Genomic DNA, 26,168 nt, shown 5'->3' with positions numbered 1-26,168 from the left:
ATGTAAAAGTTCATAATGTTTGGCAACCAAAAAAAAAATTACCAGGCATGTAAAATATGACATATAATATCCATCAACATGAAAAGACCCACGTGTGACACATTAGTAGACAGAATCAGCAGATAAGGGCCTCAAAAGAGTTACTATATATTCCATATGTTTTAGGGGTAGAAAAAAAGCATCAGCATGCTCAGGAGAGACTTGGAAGAAATTTTAAAAGCCCAAAACTGAAAATCTAGAAGTAAAAATGCAACATCGAAGATAGAAGTACACTGGATGAGATTAATAGGTTAGACGTTGCAGAACAGATTAGTGAACTTGAAGGCAAAACAGTAAAATTTTCCAAACCAGAACATGGAGAGAGAATTAAAAAAGAAATGAACACAGCATCAGTAAACTGTGAGACATCTTTAAGAGTCATCACAGTCATGTAATTAAAATTAGGGAGGCAACATATTTGAGAAAACATGGCCTACAATTTTCCAAATTTGAAGCAAATTATGACCAGCAGACCCAAGAAGCTCAAAGAAACCCAAGCAGAAGAAACATGAAGACTACACAAAGGCACATACAGCATAATCAAGTTGCTTAAAACAAATGATAAAAAGAAAATCTTAAAAACAGCTAAGGAATAAAAAGACACATTACGCATTGAGGAACAAAGGTGTGAAAGATAGAATTCTCGCTGGAAAAATGTAAACCAGAAAACAGTGGAACAGCATATTTAAAGTGTGGAGGGGAAAACAACGTGAACCTAGAATTCTATACCTAATGAAATTAGGTTTCAAAAACGAAGCAAAAAAGAGTCTTTTTCAGAAACATAATTCAATGGTACCAGATGTTTTTATAATATAAGCATGGATAATTCTTGTAATTTCAAACAATTAACTATATTCCACAAATATAATAAATATTCTACAAATAAGTATGGATGTGCTCAGAGTAAAAAGTAGCCAAGCCTGGGGTTATTAAGCAGAAGGAAGATAGGTATAAAGACAATACAGTTATTTACTCCGATGGGTAGAGCCTCACCACAGATGAAGGTCATGTGATATCAGGCAGAAGAGAGGGAAGAAGGCCTTGAATAACAACGGAAGAGTTTAGATCCATATGACAGATTATAAGGAGCCCCTGGAGTTTTCTGAATAGAGAGATAAGAAAAGTGGTAATTGAAGATATATTAGCAAATCATATATATGACAGAGAACTGATAGTATCATATAATTGAAACGAAACTCAGGGAAGTTTCGTTAAAAAAAGTTAGTGCTTTTAATTTCAATTCTAGACAAGAAGAAATCTACCTTCTTTGAGGACAAGGACTCCCCCAGTTACAAGGTCCTCGTGGTGGAACATGGGCCAGGAGCCTGGGTGAAGGTGATAGCTAGAGGACAGCCACTTCTCCCTACTCCTCACCCCTTACCATCTACTCTGGAGCATTCCTGCATTATCACGGTCTGCTAACTAAAACAACAATTTGATAATTAACACGGAAGTTAAGAAAATTCTTCATGTAGGAAAAAAACAGAAGTTTTCTAAGACAAAATTTGGTAAGGTGATCTTGAAAGGACCTTTCAAGTCTATATCCAAGACTATAATGCACTTTTGCCTTTAGCTCTTGTCTTTTGTCCCCCTTGCCTGCATAGAAGAAATCTGGGAATAAATTAGGTTCTCCATCATTTTGTGGATTATCAAGAAAAGCTTATTTAAGAAATTACAAGTTCCTTTTTAGAATTTTTTTTTAATATGTTAGCACCACTTACTGAAAATTAATCATTCATTCATCCATTCATTCATTCATGTAGGCTCTACACTCAATGTGGGGTTTAAACCCATGACCCTGATCATGACTCATGATCAAGAGTCCCATGCTCTACCGACTGAGCCAGCAAGACGCCCCTCCTTTTTAGAATTTCTTAATAAAGTACCTAAACAACTGAGTTAAAAATGTTACAATCATCAAAAGGTTCTGAGGACCACTGAGAACTTCCTAGCCATAGTTAGAAGAGTAAGGCTAATAACCAACACAACCTAAAATAACCAGAAGAGAACAAAGACCAAATGATAGCTAACTTGAACATCACAGGACAGCTTTAGTGATTTTTGGCAGAGGCCCATCTTTTAAAATACCTTAGGCAATCACTTTACCTTATCCTGCTCCACACCAGGCTCTCTGTACACAGTCCATCTCTGTCCATCATCACTGTATAGAACTTTGTAGGCTGACACATAGTAATTGTGCTCCACCATGGTGGAGCCAGTGGTTACAATGCCTGCGAAATGGAAAATTGCTTTCATTAGTGCACATGGTCTGATCCTTGTCGTTTGTTCAGCACTGAAGCATAAATACCTAAAGTACACCGTTAAAACATTTTTGCCAAAAGCACATTACCATCTCTAAGTGCAAGGTTTCATTATAATAGCTATTAAATCCTTGGCTTTGTTCCCTTGTAAAGATACAAGAATTATGGGTGCACATAGGGAAAGGACTATTCTATTTTGACAGCTTGTGTTCATAACACTGTAAAATATATCTAACCTACCAAGTAACAATGACTCCCTGGGAATGAATGGATTGAAACAATTATTTTTTTTCAGTACCAAATCAAAATAAATCTTTAACAAAATTACCCTAACCCAATTCTAATAAATTATTCTGACCATTTGATAAACTGCTCCAATGAACTTGTATTCAGCACATGCAGAATATTATTTATAGCACTTAAAATGAACTCCTTGAATATAAATTTTTTTAATGTTTTTTTATTATATTATATTAGTCACCATACAGTACATAAATTTCTTTTAATGACTCTAAAAAATGGTTATTTCAAATTTCAAGATCGCTTAATTAAAACACTACCTTTAAAGAATCTTATTACAGTGAAAAAGAAAAGCTAATAAAAATCAAATACCAACTCCTTTCCTCTACCACGTTTTATGAAACCGACTTTAGGATTATTTAACACCAGTAAAGAAAACTTAAAACCAGACAATTACATTTGCAATGACCTAATTTTCTGTGACAATCTTAGATGTCATCAGGTTTCCAAATAAAATCAGAACTATAAATCATTCTAGAAAATTATGTCTTTTAACCTGTTATCTTCTTTTCTTTATTCAGATCTATTTGTAACCACTGATATTCATCAGTGGCAAAAGCAGCCCAAGGTGGTCCAGGTTTCTTCAGCCTGGCCTTTTCAGGTTTCCAGCTGTTCTCTTGCCCGGTGTGGTCAGTCCACTCCAGCATAGATGATGCTGTGATCTGAGGATCGGCAATCACGCCAGATTCCATCCCCAGTGTTCCATAACAACCTGAAACAAAAAAGACAGTAAATTGGTTTCCAGATATAAGTTCAAAATCTGTATAAATTTGCTCATTGGAAACTTTCTATTGTACATGTAATTAACATACACTATGCTAATAATATACTGTAACAGAGGAATTTCAAAAGTAGGCAAATGTTTCTTGGGTCTATGTCTTTGTGTCTTATCAGGAAATGTACATACATATTTATTCACAAGCAATAACCATCAATTTAATGGCAATACGTTATCCTCTCCCTGGAACACTCTCTCTAGACCAGTGAATGACTCACACCCTACAGCCATTAGGTGTTTGCTCAGATGTCACATTCTGCATGAGGCCTACCCAGACCCCACTTAACACTCCAAACCAGTCTCTCCTACATCGCCTAGCCTCATTCGTTATTTTTCTACACCTTCTATAATATCATAAAGAGTATATCATATATAGTAATTTATTTATCCATTGTTTACTGTCAATCTCTCAATACCAGTATTTAAGCTCAAGAAAGGAAGCTTTTGTTTATTCTGCTCACTTTTGTGTCACTAGCATCGGGACAGTGCCTGACAAATCAAAGGTACTCAATACGTATTTTCTGTTCAATTAATTATTTCTTCAGACATATTTAAAAAAATCACCCTTCATAAGGAACTTTCCTTGCTTACATGATCATTTCCCTATTAATATAAAACCTCCAGTTTATTCCATCCATTATATTATTGTGACATATGAGAAGGTGCAAAAAAAAAAAAAAAAGCAATTGGCATAGTGCATGATAGTGTTTAAAAAATATTAACTATTACACAAATTATAATAAGTTATAAAGTCCATGAGAGGCTTACCACTTGTCTTAAATGTAAAAAGACTTGTAGATAAGTGTCCCCTGAAAGAGAGAAAAGTTGTTCTTGGTGACACTCATATGTATATAGACTTCCCCATATTCGTCTTAGGAAAACTTTTTTTGTTTTTGTTTTACTGTATAAAGAACAATATTCTATGGCCATATATTTGACAACTGATGCTGTTCTTAGCCCCTCCCCCCCCAAAAAAGTCTCATTTCAAAGCAGAACAACTTCTGAAATCGGCATAAACAATTTTCTCTACAAGTGTCTAGTGCCTGTTTCATACATGAAATGTGCAAGTATGCCCATGTAACCTTTAGTATGTACTTATTTATCTTTCGTGGAAATACACCGATTCCTCAAACTTTTCTGTGTCATTTGCTTTTGTTGCAAGTACACTGTAATTCCCAGAGAATGAGGCTTAAGCTTCCTGGGAGTTAACAGAAAAAAAGCTGGCTACTAATAGGAGAGACTGCATTTGTTACAGGAAATAAACACAGCTAAAGACAAGTTTCAGTGTTACAATGTAGCACTGCATCTGGATTTCAAAGTAACAGACAAGTAAATGCAGTTGGGGAAATGGAGAGGTGGGACAAGTGACTAGTTTACCAAGGACTCTAGAAAACTTGAGGGGATAAAAAGAACTTGGGGGGATAAAGAACCTGAAGCCTCCTTCCTTCAGTACAACTTCAAACCATTATTACAAGTGGATGCAACCTGTCCTTATTTTTTCTTAAGGTATAAAAGAAAGAGAACTGACAAAAAAAATTCTAAAGGCAGAAGAGGGTAAAAGAATGATAAGGTCTGCATAAAGCCATCTAGCAACACACAGCATATCATTTAGTTTTTGAATAAAAATTAATTAAAAATAAAGAATGGAAATGGTAAATACAAAAAAAAAAAAGAAAGAAAAAGAAAAAAAAGAAAAAAAAACACCTAGGAGAAACGAAGAGAAGGAAAGGTTGATAACGCTATACCAGGGATGGACAAATGATAGCTCGCTCATGCATGGCCTGTTTTGTATGGCCAGGGAGCTAAGAATGGTTTCTACATGTTTAAAGAATTTTAAATGAACCAAGAGAGAATAAGTGACAGGGACATGTGGTCCATAAAGCCTAATATATATGCTAGCTGGTCCTTTACAGAAAAAGTTTGGTGACTTCGGTTTTATACTGTCATGGATACGAATCATGCTCTCATTTTCTGGATGAAAACTAGCCTAGAACCTTAGAAGAGAAGCCAGTTTCAATTAGGCTTAGTATTGTCTATAGGACTGAGCCCATCTAACAGGCAAGATTTACCAAAACAGATTCCAAGTATTATATTTCTTTTTAATGTTTCAACTTTTCCTGCTTTTGATGCCTCATCTATGTTTCATAAAACAGATCACTGTAGCGACCATAAAAATACACTCTTAAAATATTCTCTTTGGAGGAGAGGAGGATTCATAATATGACTACCCCCGATTAATGTCAAAATTTAATTTATACTCAAGAGGATTTCAGTTATCCTCAATCCATCCTAGGTTACACAGGCTACAGGAAACAGAGTAGTTATGCCTTCTAATCTTTAAAATGAAGTAAAAATTTGGCCACAAACTTTTAGACCCTTACTCTAGACACTTTCAAAACTCAGAAAAGAGCAAATCATCTTTCTAAAGGACTCTCTTTGTGACGGAGAACATGCCTAGGTAGTGCAACCCTGCCTGTGCTCTCGGTGCGCTCGGACATTGAGCGCACAGAAACGGGAGCGCTCACCACACAAATGTTATTTCATGAACACCGTGAGCAGTGATGTTGCTGAGGTCCAACTTGCTGCTCTCCCACCCCTGCCCCACACCCTCCTATGACCAATAACATATATACTTACACCACAGACGTGACGTTGTTAGCCAAAGAGCTCTCATAGTATGGAATGCCTTTACTAATTACAACACTGATTTGGCCACCCAAAATGTTTGACACTACTCCTGCGTGCACACCAGCCATGCACAGTGGTGAGGACTTGAGGAAAGGAAAAATAAAAGATTAGTATTTAATGTTCTTTTGATAATTTATAAACAAGACACTTAAGCTTCCACAAGAAATGAGTTGACTGGGACAGTTTTCTCAATGAACACAGGGTTACTGATGTGGTAACATAGTATAGACTTGTTGCACAAGAAAAAGAATAAAACATTACATACATAATACTAAAAGAAATAATTCCTAGAAAATAAATCAAGATTAAAGATATACAATAGGTACACCAACCTATTCTGGAATTAAAAAAAAAAAATAAAGTTGTATTACAACTTGAACGTAAGTTTATGTTGCTTAGACTTACATCTCTATATCCATGAGGGATTGTTCCTGATATCTCAGCAAAAGGAAGCAGACAACCAGCTGGGCAATACTTACTGTGAAATAAAAACAAGTTAAAGGATATAAAACAGTTCTGTACTTACTGGGGGAAAAGAAGAAAAAAAAAAGTCACATATTCATTTTACAGTTCATTCAAATACTTTAATCTCACTACCCTGAGAAGCACTACTTTGAAAAAGCCCTTTCAGACTTTATTCCATCCATCCATATAAAACATCTTCACCCACATATTTAAAATAATTGTTTCATATTCTACAAACCTTTTTATTTTACTTCATAATGAACGGCAAACATATTTTTACTATAAGATCTATTCATATTTAACAGGTCTATGCTATTCTATTTTGTAGATAAACCGGTTTATTTCACCAACCTGCTACTGATCAAATTTGACTTAAAAATGTTTGGCATTCATTCATTTATTCACTCACTCACCCACCCACTCAACACATTTACCTGAATGTCTATTGTTGTCTGTTGAGTGCTGGGCTGTACTAGGTACTGGGTTTACAAACCAAGTAAATATGGCCCAGTCTTCCCTGGGTTTACATTCCAGAGGTCGGGGGAAGACATTAAACTAATACTTAAATCAGATTATAACTGCTGTGAAGAAAGGGCACTCCATAAAATGACCGGGAGGAAGCAAACTTAACACAAACATACAGTAAATTTACTATGTGCCAGGAGGCCTTCTGAGTACCTCAGGAACCCACCCAGGAACCCCAATGGTAAGTATTAGTATTATCCTCACTTTACAGATGAGGGAACTGAGAAACAGTGCGCCCAAGTCCCACAACTGGTAAGTGGCATATGGTCTCCAGAGACAATGCTCTTACACAGGGCTCTGCACTGCCCAAGTCAGGAAATGGGGCTCTGAGGAAGTGAAGCCTCAGCCAAGGAAGGGAAATGCACCCTAATGGACAGGAACAGTATGCCCACGAGGCAAGGTGGCCTGTGTGTGTATCCAACTAAGGATGACCAGTGTAGGCAGAGTACAGTGAGCACTGTAAAGCTAAAAGGTAACATTAGTTTGAGAGAAGGCTGGAGAGGTGGGCAGGAGTCAGATCGTGCAGAAGCCTTGTGGGCTATGGCGATGCATCTGGAAGATATTTCTAACTCAAAATGGGAAGTCAATGAAGGATTTTAAAGCTTATACACACATAATCTGATTCATTTTTCTGAAAAAGATTATTCTGGCTCCTGGGAAGAGATTGTAAGGAACGCTGAGGAGAAGCAGAGATCTCGGTAGGCTGGTGGTGGAGCAGTCCAGGCAAGAGAAAACGGCAGCCTGCCTGTGGGTGGTGAGGATACAAGGCCCTGTGGCAGGTCTGTGCGCCAGACACTGATGCCAGAGTCACCCCTGCTGACTGGGAGTCTCCGTAAGTGCTGACGAGCACACCCATCCCGCAGGCAGAGAACTCTCCTTGAAGACAAAATAAAGGTTGCTCTTTGGGGAGTGGTAGCAAGTTGGAGGGAGGTTAGTGAGACTGGTTTTAGGAGATGAGAATAAATTTGCCAAGCAGAGAGGAGTAAAGCAATTTCAGGCAAAAGTTCTGAGCTCAGAGCACTGTAAAGAATCCGTAAGTACATAAGATGAGACTGGAAAAAATGGTCCAAGGACTACCTGTGAAGGATCCTGAAACCCAGGCTAAGACATCTGGATGGCATTTTGTCTTAATAATAAGGAGTTCCTGAAGATTTTAAAGTACAGGAATGATCAGGCATTTATTTTAGAATGAAACTTGGCAGCAATGTAAGTGGCAGAATGAAAGCCAGCAAAGGTTAGAAACGGAAACTCATATAGAAGGGAATCCTAGTCAAGGACATAAAGCAAGGAAACAGTAGTAAAAATGTTGCTTGGGCAAGAACACTGAAGAATTCTGTTATAGCCTAAATCGTTCTCTTCCCTTTTTGAGGGAAAAAAAAAAAAAAAAACAAAACTCCTCTAACTTCATTAGCAATTTTGCCACATTTTGAAAAGCAACCAGTTCTACTTTTAAAGTATACTGAAATGATACTTTCATTATAGAGAAGATCCAAATGCTACAATTAAAGCAAAATTTAAACACAGTAACTCTATTGCTTTAAATAAGTACTAATTTATTGACCTCTTGAACAATGATTGTATGTCACACCTGTGACACATACATTAATGTACATTAATCCTAAGTGTATAAGAATAATGATGAAGTAGATGAAGAGTAACATTTAAGGGGGAAAAAGTCACAAATGTGGTCATACCTGAACTCAGGTTCCAAAAAACTGGATGCAGTATCCAAACAAGTAATTAGATCTAGAAAAACAAAAATAAAAAATGGATTCAATAATACATAGGTTTACTCTTACTGAAACACCATTTCCAAATCCCAAATAACGCTCTAAATTTTAAATCTGAACAGCTGTGAAGGTAGGACTAGCAACTTTGTACAAGTTTTTGTTAGCACAATTTCTTTTTGAAGTATCTTGATTTCTGGGGCTATGCCTCTCTAATACTGTTTATTACAACATCCCCTCACAGAGTCCTGTATATGTATACAGAAGGTACAGATAAGTATAATGTATAGACTTAAAATAACTTCTATTAAATTCAGCTCCTGAAAAGAGAAAATTATTACGTAACTGAAAAGTGATCCTCTGCTAGTTACGCACAAGGAAAACAATGACAAGTCAGATGAATTAATTTTGTTACTCTAAGGAACTGATACTGAAAATTGAGTCCATGGCCAGGACCAGCAGCACCAGTATCTTCTGCAAACTTAACAGAAATTCAAATTCTTCAACACCATCCAGACTTACAGAATCTCTGGGAGTGGACACCCAAAAATCTGCTTTAACAAGTCCTCTAGATAATTCTTAAGCACACTAAAGTTGAAGAAACACTCATCTAAATTAAGAAGGAACTTTAAAATTTAATATTTCTGTCTAGTAATCAAATCTGAATAAGAGCTAACCTGCTTCATTAAGAATTAGTTCAGAGGCTGGGTAAAAGGTGGCTCTTGGTTCCAAGAGGTCAACGTCTTCCTTCTGCTCTAGGACAGAGGGCCAAGTCCTCAACACAGCCCGTAGGTCTGGAAGTGGCAGCCTGGTCCTGTCTAAATCTTGTTTTGTACCTGTGCTGGTTTCCTGCCATACTGGCCTTCTTTGGTTCCCCTGGCACATGGTGCCTCTCAACCTAGAATGATTTTCTACTGTCCCTTAGCCTTGCTGGCTTAACTGTCGCTTCTTTACAGAAGCTGCTCATTTTCAACAAGTCAAACACCTCTAGCACATAGGAGGCACCTAAGATTTTTTTGGTTGTTTTAATGAGTAGGTGACTATTATGTGTTCTCAAAGTACCATGGGTTATGTAAGAACGATCCACTGATGCAGTCGTAGAGTTCTAAGCAACATCATTTTATAATGTCTAGTCTGTGGACAGAGAAGGCTGACAGTCCTCACTTTTGTATTGTCAGCAGCAATCACAGCATATGGTGTAACAGGAGGCTTTCAATCAACATTTATTAAATAAATGGATGAATAAAAAATTGTGACTGTTAGCATGTTTGGCTAAGTCCAATCACAGACTAACTTGTATGGAGGAAAACCTAGAAGGTCCTAATAAGGCAATCACAAGGGTAAGTGATTTCACATGTAAATGCCTGGCCGATCAAGTGTGCTGAGGGTGACAATACACTGAAGAGATAACACCCCACAGGCATCCTTGCACACTGACGGCATGCAAATATTCATTGAGTTGGTTTTTTTGTTTGTTTTTGTCAGAGAGAGAGCACAAGCAGGTGGAGTGGCAGGCAAAGGAGCGGGCTTCAATACGGGACTTGATCCCAGGACCCTGGGATCATGACCTGAGCCGAAGGCAGATGCTTAACCGACTGAGCCACCCGGGCACCCCACAAATATTCATTAAATCAATGGCCTCTACAGCAAGCATAGATAACTGATTATTCCATTTTATAATTCTGAAGAAATTATGTGATTATCACCCAAATGAAATGTGTCTTGGAAGAACTAGAGCACAACTGTTATACCAAAAGGAAAGTGATATTTTGAGAGCAATTGCATGGATTAATTAATGGATTAATACACCACAGGCACTTGAATGATGATTAAATCTGTGTTTTAGGAGTTTAAGAGAATACATGTCTGGTCACGACTACCTGGCTGAATGATTGAGAAAAACAGACACACTGAATTATCTATACCCTGGTTATTCCTGGCAATCTTCACACTGCATCAATTAGAACTGATTTTCTGCTTTCCTCCTCCATCAAAAGAGTTTCTAACTCCTAAGATTACAAGTTGAACTTCTAAAAGCCTGGGATGCAAAGGTACCTGTGTGGTCCAACGTGGCACTCAAAACCACAAGAAGACTGCCAGCTGGCCTCATTACTTTCAGGCCACGTGCCAGAATGCTGGCCAACTATGGATATATTTGATCAGGACAGGGCTTTATTTTAAGTCCATGCAGTGCTGAAACTCCAGATTATGCCATGCAAATGTATGCAGTGCACCTTGCTTTCAAATTCCATGGGGGCTCAAAAGAGGTCCCTAGGAGGAAAATAGGAATTCAAAATGGACAGCTATGAGGAGAGCCAAGAAGACTAAAGACAGAGAAACAAAATCATGGTTATAAATACTGAGCTTTATAACTCCACAGAAGCAAAGAAAACTTCAATTAAGATGCTTTAAAATGTGTCTTTCCTGAAAGCTTTTCCCAAGTAAACAGCCTTCCAGAAAACCACTATTACTACAAGGCTCCCAGCTAATAACACAGCTTAGGCAAGATGAATACAGCTCAAAAGAAACCATCTGCCTCAGAGCTTTTTGATAGCAATGTATAAGAAGTTATAACGAATGGAACAGAAGTGAGAGTCCAGAAATAAATTCTAAATTTAAAGTCAACTGATTTTGATAAGGATGCTAAAACAATTTAGTGGGGAGGAAGAATGGTCTTTTTAACAAATGGTGCTGGGACAAGAGGATACCCACATGCAAAAGAATGAAACTGGACCCCTACCTCAGATCCCATAAAAATTAAAGGGGATCTAAGTTTAAGAGCCAAAACTATAACACTGTTAGAAGAAACTGTAGGTATAAATCTTGACCTTGGATTAAGCAATGTTTTCTTAGCCATGATACCAAAAACATACGTCACCACATAAAAATAGGCAAGTTGAATTTCATCAAAATTAAAAACTTCTGTGCTTCAAAGAATGCTATCATGAAAGAGGAAGATAATCCACACAATGGGAGAAAATATTTACAAGTCATATAATCTGATAAGGATCTAGTACCCAGGATAAAAAATTATTCCAACTTGATTTTAAAAAGACAACCCAATTTAAAAATGAGCAAAGGATCTCTATAGACTACTCCAAATGAGACATACAAATGGCCAATAAGCACATGAAAAGATACTCAACATCATTAACAATCAGGGAAATGCAAATCACGGTGAGATAACACATTATACCCACCGGGATGTCTAGAATCAAAAGGACAGATAGTAACAAGTGTTGACAAGGACGTGGAGAAATTGGAACCCACATGCACTTCTTGAGGGATTTTTAAATGGTGTAGCTGCTTTAGAAAACAGTTCAGCAGTTTCTTAAAAAACACAGAGATACCATATAGCCTAGCAATTGCATTATGAGAATATACTCAAGAAAAATTAACGTTATATGTCCATACAAACACTTGTATACAAATGTTTATCAACTGATGAATGGACCAATGTGGTATATCCATACAATGGAATATTACTCAGCCACAAAAAAGAATGAAGTACTCATACATGACCTCTGAAAATATGCTAAGTCAAAGCAGCCAGCCATGAAAGACCACACACTGTATGCCTCCATTTTATATGAAATATCCAAAATAGGTAAATCTAAAGAGAAAAAAAGTAGACTAGTGGTTACCTAGGACTAGAGAGGGACAGGGTTAATGGGTAGAGAATGGGAAGTGACCACTAGTGACCATGGAGCCTCTTTTGGGGTGATGAAAATGTTCTAAAATTGACTATGGTGATGACTGCACAACTGTGAATATACTGAAAATCAATGAACTGCATATTTTGAATAGGTGAAATGTACGGCATAATAAAACTAATAAAAACTTTAAAAATGAAGAAAAAGAAGCTATCAAAAAAGTAGTTAACAATTTTCCTTTATATAGAGCACATGTGCACTGAGGGATGAAATAAAGCCTAGAAAAGGAGCCGGGATGGGCCGTCCACTTGTTTATTTATTTGTTCATTCATTCACTCAACAAATATTTAGTAAGTAGAGATAAAGCAAATAACACTCAGACAAAAATCTCTGCACATACGAAATATAATCTGTGTGGGGGATAAGAGAAGATAGACAGTATGAACAAGGAATAGACATAGTGTTAGCAGGTGATAAACACATTAGAAAAAAATAAGGAAAGGCAGGGAGGAAAAGTTAAGGGATTGCATTTTAAGTAATATGGTCAGGGCAGACCTTACTGAGAAGGTGGCAGGTGAATAAAACTCTAAAATAGGTGAGGGAGTGAGGTATGAGTGTGTGGATAAAACAGAATAGGCAGAGGGAGCACACTTAGCATGTCTGCTGCCAGAGCGAGCAAGGGAAAGAAAATGAAGAGATGAAGTCAGACAAGGAAAGAGAAGCCATATCCTACAGGGCCCTGTAGGTAAAGACGTTGAACAAAGGGAGGTGAGAACTTCATTTTAATAGATCATACTCACCACTAGGTTGAGAGTAGGTTGAAGGGGAGAAAGGACAGAAAGAAAGGTCAGCAAAAAAATTTCTTGCCATAACTGAGGTCAGAACAGACGGTGCCTTGAATGGGAGTGGCAGTAGTGGCGGTGTTGAGATGTAGTCAGAGGCTGATACATGTACACACAGACTCTGAGAAGTGGCTAAGGTTTCTGGCCCAGCAAATTAAAAGATGAACTTATTACATGTAAAGTGCTTAGGCAGTGATTATAATAATAAATAATGATAAAGTACTCATTGTCAACTCAATTGTCACGCTGGACCCACTGTAAGATGTCCTGTAATGCCAGAAAATCAGTGATATGTTCAAAGTGCAAGGCAGTATGTAATTTACTCCCTTCTCAACTAAGAGCTTCTGCATGGGATTTTAAAAAAAGGAATAAAATATTATACATTAAAAAGAGTTTTTTTTTTTTTTTTTTATTACTACACAAAACCCTAAACATACAGTATACTTCATTGGGGTGCTCTGGGTCATAGAGAATGGCAGCACTAGGACGCAGAATGCCTTCAGGGGTTCTGCTGAAGCTGATTGGCGTTCTAGTCTTTTCCTTGTGCACATTGACGGACAAGCGGCATCTATAGTGCAGCTTCTACTCTAGTCTTAGCAGGGCGGTCTAACCCAAAGTGAGTGTAATTATAATTTCTCTAAGAGCCTCCCTAATATCTGCTGCCTTCCTTAACCCTAGAAGACTTTCTAGAGGAGGCAGGCCTCAGGTGGGGTTGTGAAGGCAGAATAATGTCATTGTGATGAAGAATATGAGAAAATACAAAAACAAAGGCAAGCCAACCGTCAACAACAGGATGAAAGATTTCAAGGTTTTCTTAATGAAAACACCAACATCAGATAGTCTAAGATAGCTCCCAACTTAGTAATATTACTATCAGCCATAATTGATATCCAATGCATAAATTTTTCTTAAAATTTAAGTGCAATTAAACATTTTTCCAATACCTAATAACTGCATAGGCTGAAGAACTATAACTGCCCTATGAAATATTTATTTAAACATGACATCTAACGTTAACACATAATAACATCACAGAAATATGATAAATATTTTATAAGTTCACAAATCAATTAAAAAATAGCCTATTGGTTATAATTGCAAAAATATTTTTGATTGACAGCACTGGCTATTTCTGAGACTGTACAATTATGAAATAGATTTAGATTTTCCCAATTAATACTCTGTTTTGTGTTACTGAATGAACTGAAAAAACTCTCAGCAGTGTTATCACTGACTATATTAACGGCTGGGTGTGATTTTTGTCCAGCTGAAACCATTTACTTCTAAAGGAAAGGAAGCCTGAGTGCCTATATTTACTCTAATTTAAGAAAACATAAAGTACTATAATAAGTTACCATATTTATTTACTCCAAAGAAGAAAATAAATGAAGATGATGCATATTCTTCTCCTTTATTTGCTCTAATATTCTTTAAGTAACACATTTCCCAGAGCCTGAAGGAATATGAAATCACACCTTCCTAATTCACACTTTGTCAGCAACCTTGCATTGTAGCTATGTGATTGCTACTTTGTTCAAGTGCCACAGGATGCAGGACAAGACTCATCTTGTTGCTCCAGCCAATATTAGCATGTGACCTTGGGCATAATTCCTTGTTTCCATAATAGGAACCTGGTATTAATTTGTACCATCTGTCATTTACTGAAGGAAATTTACATACGTAATAGAACATAATTTATTGTGATTCAGAGTTAAATAACATTTACTCAGTGGCAGGTACTATAGGAGGCATTTTATATCTTCTCTCTTTTTACATACTGAAAGTAGAGATCAAATCTTATGTTTCTCTTAGAAATATTACAACATCATCTACAGAAGCTGAGTCTAAAGCAGTCGATTTTTTTTTTTATAGATGATGCAGGCATGACTCAGGTGCTTAATAAACAATGTAGTCAGGCTATAAGGTACATTATGGCGAATCAAACCCTCTTCATACCTAAGTTCTTGTATACGTACGTTAAAAAACAAATACAAGAATATTAATCATTATAAGACATTAAAATCTAGATTTTATATAAATATATAAGATATTAAGAATATCTTAATTATTAAGAATATTAAGATATTAAGAATAAAAGATTATAAAACATTAAAATTCTTCTGTGACCTACACAGTACCTAGGGCACTAATGAATACATCAGTAAAAGCAGCAGTGAAAGAATGTCACTGGATAACGTAAAGACACCACACAAACACGAACTCAGTCCCCTCACAGCATTCCTAACGCACTAAAAAAAATGAAACACACATGAAACACTAAAATCATCAAGGCCCTTCAGGTTATCTGCCACTTGCAATAAACTCTATTTGCCTCTTTGTGTTAACACTCTCTTAACAGATTGTTTTTAAGTGCTCTTTCTCTGCAAAATTGTTAACACTTCATTGGTTAGCACCTTTCTTCTACAAATTGACACCAAAAAACCAGATTATTGTTCTGTATGTATATTATACACACAAACATAATATTCACTTGTGTGTAAAGACAAATCTAAAAATATGCATATAAACAGAGACTTCATTAATAAAAGCTTACTTAATAGTTTAAGAGTTTTAAAATGTTTGCCAGCTACAACAACAAAAATTAGGAACACAGTAGAAACACTAAAAATAGAAACCTAGCTAACTGCAGTACTCAAAACAAAGATTTCTATAAAATTACTGTATAATTAAGGTAGCAAACACTCTTAAGTAACTCATGCTCTGTTTTTAAAACCAAAAGCATCCCATGAAAAATAACAACAAAACAAAAAACCAAAATAACCAGTTACAGAAATCTGGACTCTATTAGAAAGTAGTTCTATATTCTGACCTGTTTCATTTACAAGTTGATTTAATCTAATGTAAGATGGAAAAAATGGAAAATATTCACCAAAAAAATGTTGTTAAAGAAGGTGGCAGTCAGAAAACTTTTAAACTGTTGGTGTTAATTCTAAAAATAACCTAAAATAGTTTGGCTATTGTGGACATTGCTATGAACATTGGGGTGCATGTGCCCCTTCTTTTCACTACATCTGTATCTTTGGGGTAAATACCTAGTAATGAAATTGCTGGATCATAGGGTAGCTCTATTTTTAATGTCTTGCAGAACCTCCATACTGTTTTTCAGAGTGCTGTACCAGCTTGCATTCTCACCAAGAGTGTAAGAGGGTTTCCCTTTCTCCGCATCCTTGCCAACATCTGTTGTTTCCTGACTTGTTAATTTTAGCCATTCTAACTGGTGTAACGTGGTATCTCATTGTGGCTTTGATTTGTATTTCCCTGATAGCTAGTGATGTTGAACATTTTTTCATATCTGCTAGCCATGTTTATGTCTTCTTTGGAGAAGTATCTGTTCATGTCTTCTGCCCATTTCTTGACTGGATTATTTGTTTTTTGGGTGTTGAGTTAGAGAAGTTCTTTACAGATCTTAGATACCAGCCCTTTATCTGTAATGTCATTTGCAAATATCTTCTCCCATTCCGTTGGTTGCTGTTTCCTTTCTACAACAAAAACTAATGATGTACTACATGTTGGCTAACTGAACATAGTAATAATGATAATAAAAAAAAAACAACATATAGCAACAATAACCCTGTCAATTGGGAATATTTCCCAGGCTTAGCTGTTCGTAAATCGTAAGCAGGTGGTTCTCAGATTCTAAGGGGTCAGCAGGCAATGAATAAACAAGTGTTTCTGAATTCCAATTAGAAAGTTCATTAATACCTACATTGGCTCATTTTATTTCACATGAAAATTTAAACTATTTACTATTTTTTCCTACAAAAAAAAGCACAAACATACAAATGTATGACCACTACAAAATTCTGGACTGGTAAAAACCGAAATAAAGAGGTTTAACATACTTTTAAGTGATAATGTCAAGTTCTCCAAAAGAAGTATCGACTATCACTTCTCAGCTGCACGTGTACACTAAGATGCGTACATCCACTCCCGCCAATTTATGGCACATAACAAATAGAGGCTGCCTTAAAGGACTTGAAGCTTTCGATGTAAATATAGATATGTCTTCTGAGCTCATTGTTCTAAACTAAAATAACTGAAACATCATTGCCCAGAGTCATCCTACAAATGTTGTGTTTTCCCTAGAAACTGGCTAATGTTGAACAGATTCAAAACCAGCTATTTGGATCACTCACCTATAAAATTTATTTTATTTTTCAAGTCCATCAGTAAATGTTCTTAATTTTATATTTTAGAATGAAAATGTCAGTCTCCTTTATTACTCTATTAGATAAAAAGATCTTACTGACTCTGGACCTCTGGGTAACTGGTTTTGCTTCTCAGTAAGACCAGCAGTAACTTAGGAGTTTCTCTCAATAGACCTTCTCACCAGCGGTTGCTAATAGGATGTCTAGGACGTCTCTAGACTCTACAAAGTTTTTCAATTTTCAAATAAAAATTTCAATTTCAAGAAAGGATGCTGTATTTTGTCAAATGCTGTTTCTGCATCTATTGAGAAGATCATATGGCTCTTCTCATTTAATTCATGTAGTGTATCACATGACTTGATTTGCAGATGTTGAACCACACGTACAGCCCAGGAATAAATCCCATTTGGTCGTGGTGAATAAACCTTTTAATGTACTGCTGGATTCTATTAGCTAGTATCTTGGTGAGAATTTTTGCATCCATGTTCATGAGGGATATTGGTCTATTATTCTTTTTGGTGGGGTCTTTGTCTGGTTTTAGGATCAAAGTAATGTTGGCCTCATAGAAAGAGTTTGGAAGTTTTTCTTCCATTTCTATCTTTTGAAACAGCTTAAGAAAAATAAGTATTAATTCTTCAAATGTTTGGTAGAATCCCTTGGGAAGCCACCTGGCCCTAGACTCTTGTTTGCTGGGAGGTTTTTGATTACTGCTTCAATTTCCTTGCTGGTTATGGGTCTGTTAGGGTTTCCTATTTCTTCCTGTTTCAGTTTTGGTAGTTTAACATTTCTAGGAATGCATCCATTTCTTCCAGATTGCCTAATTTGTTGGCACATAGTTACTCATAATATGTTCTTACAATGATTTGTATTTCTTCGGTGTTGGCTGTGATCTGTCCTCTTTCTTTTCATGATTTTATTCTTTTGGGTTCTTTTCCTTTTCTTTTTGATAAGTCTGGCAAGGGGTTTATCAATCTTATTAATTCTTTCAAAGAACCAGCTCCTGGTTTCATTGGTCTGTTCTACTGTTCTTTTGGTTTCTATTTCATTGATTTCTGCTCTGATCTTTATATTCTCTTCTCCTGCTGGGTTTAGACTTTATTTGCTATTCTTTCTCCAGCTCTGTTAGGTGTAGGGTTAGGTTGTGTATTTGAGACCTTTCTGGTTCCTTGAGAAAGGCTTGTGCTGCTATATACTTTCCTCTTAGGACCATTTTTGATGCATCTCAAAGGGTTTGAACAGTTGTGTTTTCATTTTCATTTGTCTCCATGGATTTTTTTCATTCTTCTTTAATTTCCTGGTTGACCCATTCATTTTTAGTAGGATGCTGTTTAACCTCCATGTATCTGAGATCTTTCCAAACTTCCTCTTGTGATTAAGTTCAAATTTCAAAGCAGTGTGGTGTGAAAATATGCAGGAAATGATCCCAATCTTTTGGTATTGGTTGAGACCTGATTTGTGACACAGGAAGTGATCTATCCTGGAGAATGTTCCATGTGCACTCGAGAAGAATGTGTATTCTGTTGCTTTAGGACAGAACGTTCTGAATATATCTGCGAAGTCCATCTGGTCCTGGGTGTCATTCAAAGCCCTTGTTTCCTTGTTGTGATCCACTTCGATGATCTGTCCATTGCACTGAGTGGAATGTTAAAGTCCCCTACTATTATTATTATCAATGTGTTTCTTTCATTTTGTTATTAATTGGGTTATCTAATTGGCTGCTTCCTGGTCAGGGACATGAATATTTACAATTGTTAGATCTTCTTGTTGGGTAGACCCTTTAATTATCACATAGTGTCCTTCCTCATCTCTTTTTGGTTCAAAATCTAATTTGTCTGATATAAGGATTGCTACCCCAGCTTTCTTTTGATGTCCATTAGCATGATAAATGGTTTTACACTCCCTCACATTCAATCTGGAGGTGTCTTTGGGTCTAAAATGAGTCTCCTGAAGCTTATTGACGGGTCTTGCTTTTTTATCCAATTTGATACCCTGTGTCTTTTGATTTGGGCATTTAGCCCATTTACATTCAGAATAACTACTGAAAGCCATGATCTTAGTGCCATTGCGTTGCCTGTAAAGCCTCTGTTTCTATACATTCTCTGTTCCTTTCTGGTCTATGTTAACTTTTAGGCTCTTCACTTAAGGGATCCCCTTTAATATTTCTTGCAGGGCTAGTTTATTGATCGCAAATTTTTTTAGTTTCCATTTGTTCTGGAAGCTTTTTATCTCTACTTTTATTGTGAATGACAGACTTGTTGGATAAAGCATTCTTGGCTGCCTATTTGTCTCATTTAGCACCCTGAATATATCATGCCTGTCCTTTCTGGCCTGCCAGGTTCTGTGGATAGGCCTGCTGCCAATCTAATATTTCTACCCTTGTAGATCACAGACCTCTTGTCCTGAGCTGCTTTCAGGATTTTCTCTTTTTCTCTGAGATATGCAAGCCTCACTATTACATGCCTTGGTGTTGACCTAGTTTTATTGATTTTGAGGGGGGTTCTCTGTGCCTTCTGGCCTTGAATGCCTGTTTCCTTCCCCAGATTAGGGAAGTCTCTGCTATAATATGCTCCAATATACCTTCTGCCCCCTCTTTCTCTCTTTCCTCTTCTTCTGGGATCCCAATTATTCTAATATTGTTTCACTTTAAGGTATCACTTATCTCTCGAATTCTCCCCTCACGATCCAGTAGTTGTTTATCTCTTTCTCAGCTTCTTTATTCTCCAATATTTTGTCTCCTATATCACTAATTCTCTTTTCTGCTTCATTTATCCTAGCAGTTAGAGCCATTTCTATTGTACCTCATTAATATCCTTTTTGATTACAACTTGATTGGATTTTAGTTGTTTTATTTCTCCAGAAAGGGATTCTCTAGTGTCTTCTATGTTTTTGTCAAGCCCAGCTAGTATCTTTATAATTGTTACTCTAAACTCCAGTTCTGACATCTTACTTACATCCATACTGATTAGGTCCCTGGCAGTCAGTACTGCCTCTCGTTCTCTTTTTGAGGTGAGTTTTTCCATCTTGTCATTCTTGCACAAAGTGGTCACTTTTCTATTTGAGAACTGCAGCAATTCTTTTCTTAGATCTCAGGTTGAGTTCACAGGTGTTCAGAATGATCTGATAGCAATCCAGCTGAATTCCTGAGACCAGACAAAACTAAGTTCTCCTACTCCCTTTTTTAAAAATTTATTTGAGAGAGAGAGAGAGAGAAAGCAGAGTGAGTGAAAGAGAACACAAGCAGGGTGGGGGAGAGGGAGAAGGAGGCTCCCCGCTGATCAGGGAGCCCAATGTGGGGCTTGGGATCATGGGATCATGACCTGAGCCAAAGACAGATGCTTAACCGACTGATACACTCAGGGACCCCTTTCTTGATTAAAACTCTTTACAGTGCAGGGATAGAGGTCACATACTTCAATATCATAAAAGCCATCTATGAAAAGCCCACAGCAAATATCATTCTCAATGGGGGGGGGGGGGGGAAAGAGCTTTTCCCCTAAGGTCAGGAACATGGCAGAGATGTGCACTATCACCACTGTTGTTCAACACAGTCCTAGAAATCCTAGCCTCAGCAAACAGACAACAAAAAGAAATAAAAGGCATCTGAATTGGCAAAGAATAAGTCAAACTCTCACTCTTCGCAGATGACATGAGACTCTATGTGGATAACCCAAAAGATTCCACCCCCAAATTGCTAGAATTCATACAGGAATTCAGCAAAATGGCAGGATATAAAATCAATGCACAGAAATCTGTTGCATTTCTATACACTAAAAAAGAAAGAAATTAAGGTGTCAATTCCATTTACAATTGCATCCCAAACCATAAAATACCTAGGAATAAATCTAACCGAAGAGTCAAAGGATCTGTACTCAGAAAACTATAGAACACTCATGAAAGAAATTGAGGAAGACACAAAGAAATGGAAAAACATTCCATGCTCATGGGTGGAAGAACAAATATTGTTAAAATGTCTATGCTACCTAGAGCAATCTATACATTCGAAGCAATCCTTATCAAAATACCATCAACTTTTTTCACAGAGCTGGAACAAATAATCCTAAAATCTGTATGGAACCAGGAAAGACCCCAAATAGCCAAAGGAATGTTGAGAAAGAAAACCAAAGCTGGTGGCATCACAATTCTGGACTTCAAGCTCTATTACAAAGTTGCAATCATCAAGACAGTATGATACTGGCACAAAAACAAACACATAGATCAATGGAACAGAATAAAAACCCAGAAATGGACCCTGAACTCCATGGTCAACTAATCTTCAACAAAGCAGGAAAGAATATCCAATAGAAAAAAAGACAGTCTCTTCAACAAATGGTGTTGGGAAAATTGGACAGCCACATGCAGAAGAATGAAACTGGACCATTTTCTGACACCATACAGAAAAAGAGACTCAAAATGGATGAAAGACCTAAATCAGAGACAGGAATCCATTAAAATCCTAGAGGACAACACAGGCAGCAACCTCTATGAATCTGGCCACAGCAACTTCTTGTTAGATAAAGGCAAAATGGACTGTTGGAACTTCATCAAGATAAAAAGCTTTTGCACAGCAAAGGAAACAGTTGACAAAACCAAAAGACAACCAACAGAATGGGAGAAGATAACTGCAAATGTCTTATCAGATAAAGGGCTAGTATCCAATATCTATAAAGAACTTCTCAAACTTAACACCCAAAAAACAAATAATCAATCAAGAAGTGGAAAGACATGAACAGACATTTGTCCAAAGAAGACATACAGAGGGCCAAAAGACACATGAAAAAATATTCAACATCACTTGGCATCAGGGAAATACAAATCAAAACCACAACGAGACACCACCTCACACTAGTCAAACTGGCTAAAATTGACAAGTTAGGAAATGACAGATGTTGGCGAGGATGTGGAGAAAGGGGAACCCTCTTACCCTGTTGGTGGGAATGCAAACTGGTGCAGCCACGCTGAAAAACAGTTTGGATGTTCCTCAAAAAGTTGAAAATAGAGCTACCTTATGACCCAGCAATTGTACTACTATGTATCTGCCCCAAAGATACAAATGTAGTGATCCGAAGGGGCACCTGCACCCCAATGTTTATAGCAGAAATGTCCACTGTAGCCAAACTATGGAAAGAGCCCAGAAGTCCATCAACAGATGAATGGATAAAGAAGATGTGGTATATATGTACAATGGAATATTACTCAGCCCTCAAAAAATTAAATATTGCCATTTGAAATGATGTGGATGGAACTAGAGGGTATTATGCCAAGTGAAATAAGTCAATCAGAGAAAGAAAATTATATGATCTGACTCATATGTGGAATCTAAGAAACAAAACAGAGGACTATAGGGGAAGGCAGGGAAAAATAAAACCAAACAAAATCAGAAAGGGAGACAAACCATAAGAGACTCTTAAGCATAGGAAACAAACTGAGGGGAGGGAGGTTGGGGGTGGGGTAACTGGGTGATGGACATTAAGGAGGGCACATGATGTAATGAGCTCTGGGTATTATGTAAGACTGATGAATCACTGACCTCTACCTCTGAAACTAATAATACACTATATGTTAATTGAATTTAAAATAAAAAATATATTTAAAAAATAAATGAAAAATCTATAAAATAATTTCAATTTCAGAAAGTCCAGTTGGAATTTGATGTAATTATACCAATTCAGAGTAAAAAAACCAGTCCTCTAATAATTATTGCACATGTTAATAGTTGTTTTAATTTGTCTTTCCTTGCTACCCAATGGAGAAACAAAAACTTTTCACTGGCAGATATAATCTTTTAAAATTGAGATTTATAGGTAAAAATGAAAAGAGATAACTGGTAATGGAAAAGACTGGATACTACTGCTCAAAGACCATTAAAACTAACTGAGAGGAACAAAACCATGCAAGTTATGAAGACTGGACAGAAAAGTGAAGAGGACACCAGGTAAAGTGCCCTAGGCACAACCTGGGTATTAGAGGAGTTCCGATTCATACAAGAGGGCTTCTTTGTGTCCAAAGCCTCTTACTATAACTGAAACTCATGTAGGAAGAATCCTAATTCTTTGAAATGTTATCTTGTAGTAGATATGTCTGTTTCTCAAGTCTTTAAAAAGAATTAGGATCTGGCTTAATTCTAGAGTTACATTTATAACAAGACCTCTTAATTCAATCATTTCTGACTCAATACCCTCCAATAGCCTCTTCATTGGACTCCCTACTATTATTCCTGCCTGTCTTCAACCCACTCTTCACAGAGCAGGGAAGATCGTAAAAATAAACAAAAACACAAATCCAGTCAGATCACTACTCAGCTCTAACAGCTTCCACGCACTCTTAGGAAGAAGCTCTAACCCTGACATTTTCTACAAGGCCCTGAATAATGTGACCTACTCACCACACACTCAGTTCCACCTTAGCTGTGCCAGCTTCTTTTCTGGCACCTCCAAAGCTCCTTCCCACCACAGGGCCTTTGCATCTCATTTTCTTCCCTAGAATGTTTTTCTTCCTTGTCTGTCTAGAACTTCCCAATTAATCCTTCAGTTCCCCCACTTAAAAGGGACTTCCTTGGAAGAGTTAGGCTCTTTATCAATCTCCCACTCCTCCCACCCTTCTGGCCTCCTATTGTTGGAACTTTCCCTTTATCATACTTACCATAACTGCAGCTGAGCTATCATGTGTTTGAAACCTTTTCCCAACCCTGTACTGTAAGGTCCATGAAGACATAATTGTATCTTATTTACTGCTGTTTTCCCAGTGCCAGGCATATTGCAGGACACAGGGCAGTGAAGGAAATATAATCTTGCTATGTGCTCTTGCATAAAGGCATGAAAATTAGTCTACCTCACACAAAATCATGACTCCATCAACAATACATAGTATAACATTAACAAGTGTTTGTGAGAGTTTAACAAATGAAGAAGCTGTTGAAGGAAAATTTTTCACAATCTTTTCATTCCCAAATACTCTAAATTTCCAAATAGTTTGCTAAGCTGGGGACATGTAGTGATATTCCTTCAAAATATTCATAGAATTCAGTGTGGCAGCAAAGTTTCCTGGATGGAAACAAACTGAGGCTCTCAACCAAAGCCAATCAGCATTCAAATGAATGAGTCATTAAAAGAAATCGTGTCTGAAAGGCCACCCAAGAAGAAATGGTAAGAAATTCAACCAGGGTTCTCTTGGATTTAGCCAATTCACTTATAACTTCAAATAAAACAAATGCTTCATAGAGGCAAGGATATGCAGAAATGTAAGTAAAAACTCAGGAGAGACCTATGAAATGAGGATTTCCTATGATTATGCCCTTCCTATAAAGAAGTTCCTGATTATGGTAGATATTTCAAAAAACTTTGGCATCTAAGATTCATCTAAAATAGTGACATAACCATTTGAAATTTGGCAGACATATGTAAGTCTACAACATACTGATTCTGTTATCCGAGATCACTGTCAACTCTTAAACTTTAATACAGGACATTTAGGTTTCTGTAGAATAAAAAGCTCCGTAACTTAAATACCCAATGTAAAAGAAAATTTTTTTAAAATGAAGGGATATTTATTTTCAAGAAACCTTAACAAGGGGCACCTGGGTGGCTCAGTTGGTTAAGCAGCTGACTCTGGATTTCGGCTCAGGTCATGGTGTCGGGGTCCAGGGATCCAGCTCCATGTCGGGCTTCACACTAACCAGGGAGTCTGCCTGAGGATTCTCTCTCTCTCCTTCTCCCTCTGCCCCTCCCCCTACTTGTATGTGTGCAAGTGTGCATGCACTCTCCCTCTCTAAAATAAATCTTTAAAAAACGAAATCTTCAACTCAATAAATAACAAAGAGAGAAAGGTGAAAGTATAAAGAAGAAAAAAAGTAACAAAGCTGATACCCAGCGGAGAAAACCCAAGGAGAATTAAGAAGCAAATGAATTGTACATTTTCTACCCTCTTACCTATTAACTCAAGACTTCCAAGAAATAAAACTGAAAGGATGGGAATCTACTCAGTGTTTTTTTTTATCTTTTTAATCTTACTCTCCTGATGGTGGGGAATGAGTGAGTGTGTGTGTGTGTGTGTGTGTGTATGTGTGTGTGTACGGTGGTGAAAGGGGAAAACTAACATTTGTTTCCATCCTACTGTGTCATGTGCTTACAGACACTACATGTGTATTAGAGTTAGTCCTTGTCACCAATCCACGGAGGTTACAGGAAGTGAAATGACTGGCCAGCAAGCACCTGGCGAGCACGTGGCAGAGGCAGGGGTGTTCCTCCTCCAACACCACGCGGCCTTGCTTGCCCCGGTTCTGCGGGAAATATCGTTCATTTAGCGTAATGTTTCCAGTTTTTTCCTTTCCATTATTCATCCAAATGAGTCTTCTTTCTCACTCTCTCAGAGCAATTTTATTAGCTTTCCCACTCTGTTCCATAGCTTAGAAATTAGGAAAAAGTAGACCTTTCTTCCCACAGAACAGCTGCTTCTCTATCACTTTCTAAATGGAACTGTTAATGAGACCTATGGTGTCTACCTCAAGCCCAAAAGAGCTGAGAAGGAACAGCTTGCACTGCCCTCAGTCATTCTCAGTGCCCAACATTCTCACACTTAGCAGGTTCTTAATTTTCTCATTTATACAATATAAAGTAACAGCTTTTTAAAAATTTTAAATTGTTAGCTTAATCATTGTTCAGTATCAAAATAATCATCTATTTTCTAATTTAAATGATTGCTTTGTTTGGCATATTCTTGCATTAA

The 26,168-nt window shown here is 37.1% G+C and overlaps 1 protein-coding gene across 6 annotated transcripts in view; it reads right to left on the bottom strand.

The window, feature by feature from the left end:
* DCBLD2 (discoidin, CUB and LCCL domain containing 2) overlaps positions 1-26,168 on the bottom strand; it is a 688,558-nt gene that overhangs the window by 16,510 nt on the left and 645,880 nt on the right. For all 6 annotated transcript variants that reach the window (XM_057306591.1, XM_057306590.1, XM_044381345.3 and 3 more), the window contains 6 exons: positions 8,751-8,802; positions 6,472-6,544; positions 6,016-6,149; positions 4,147-4,187; positions 3,097-3,312; positions 2,146-2,270 (listed from right to left, as the gene is read on the bottom strand). In XM_057306591.1, coding sequence (XP_057162574.1) covers positions 2,146-2,270; positions 3,097-3,312; positions 4,147-4,187; positions 6,016-6,149; positions 6,472-6,544; positions 8,751-8,802 — 641 coding nt within the window. The remainder of the gene's footprint in view (positions 1-2,145; positions 2,271-3,096; positions 3,313-4,146; positions 4,188-6,015; positions 6,150-6,471; positions 6,545-8,750; positions 8,803-26,168) is intronic.

The sequence above is a fragment of the Ursus arctos genome, unplaced genomic scaffold, assembly GCF_023065955.2.
Source record: "Ursus arctos isolate Adak ecotype North America unplaced genomic scaffold, UrsArc2.0 scaffold_4, whole genome shotgun sequence".
Classification (NCBI taxonomy): domain Eukaryota; kingdom Metazoa; phylum Chordata; class Mammalia; order Carnivora; family Ursidae; genus Ursus; species Ursus arctos.
This window is presented reverse-complemented; position numbering and strand designations above follow the sequence as displayed.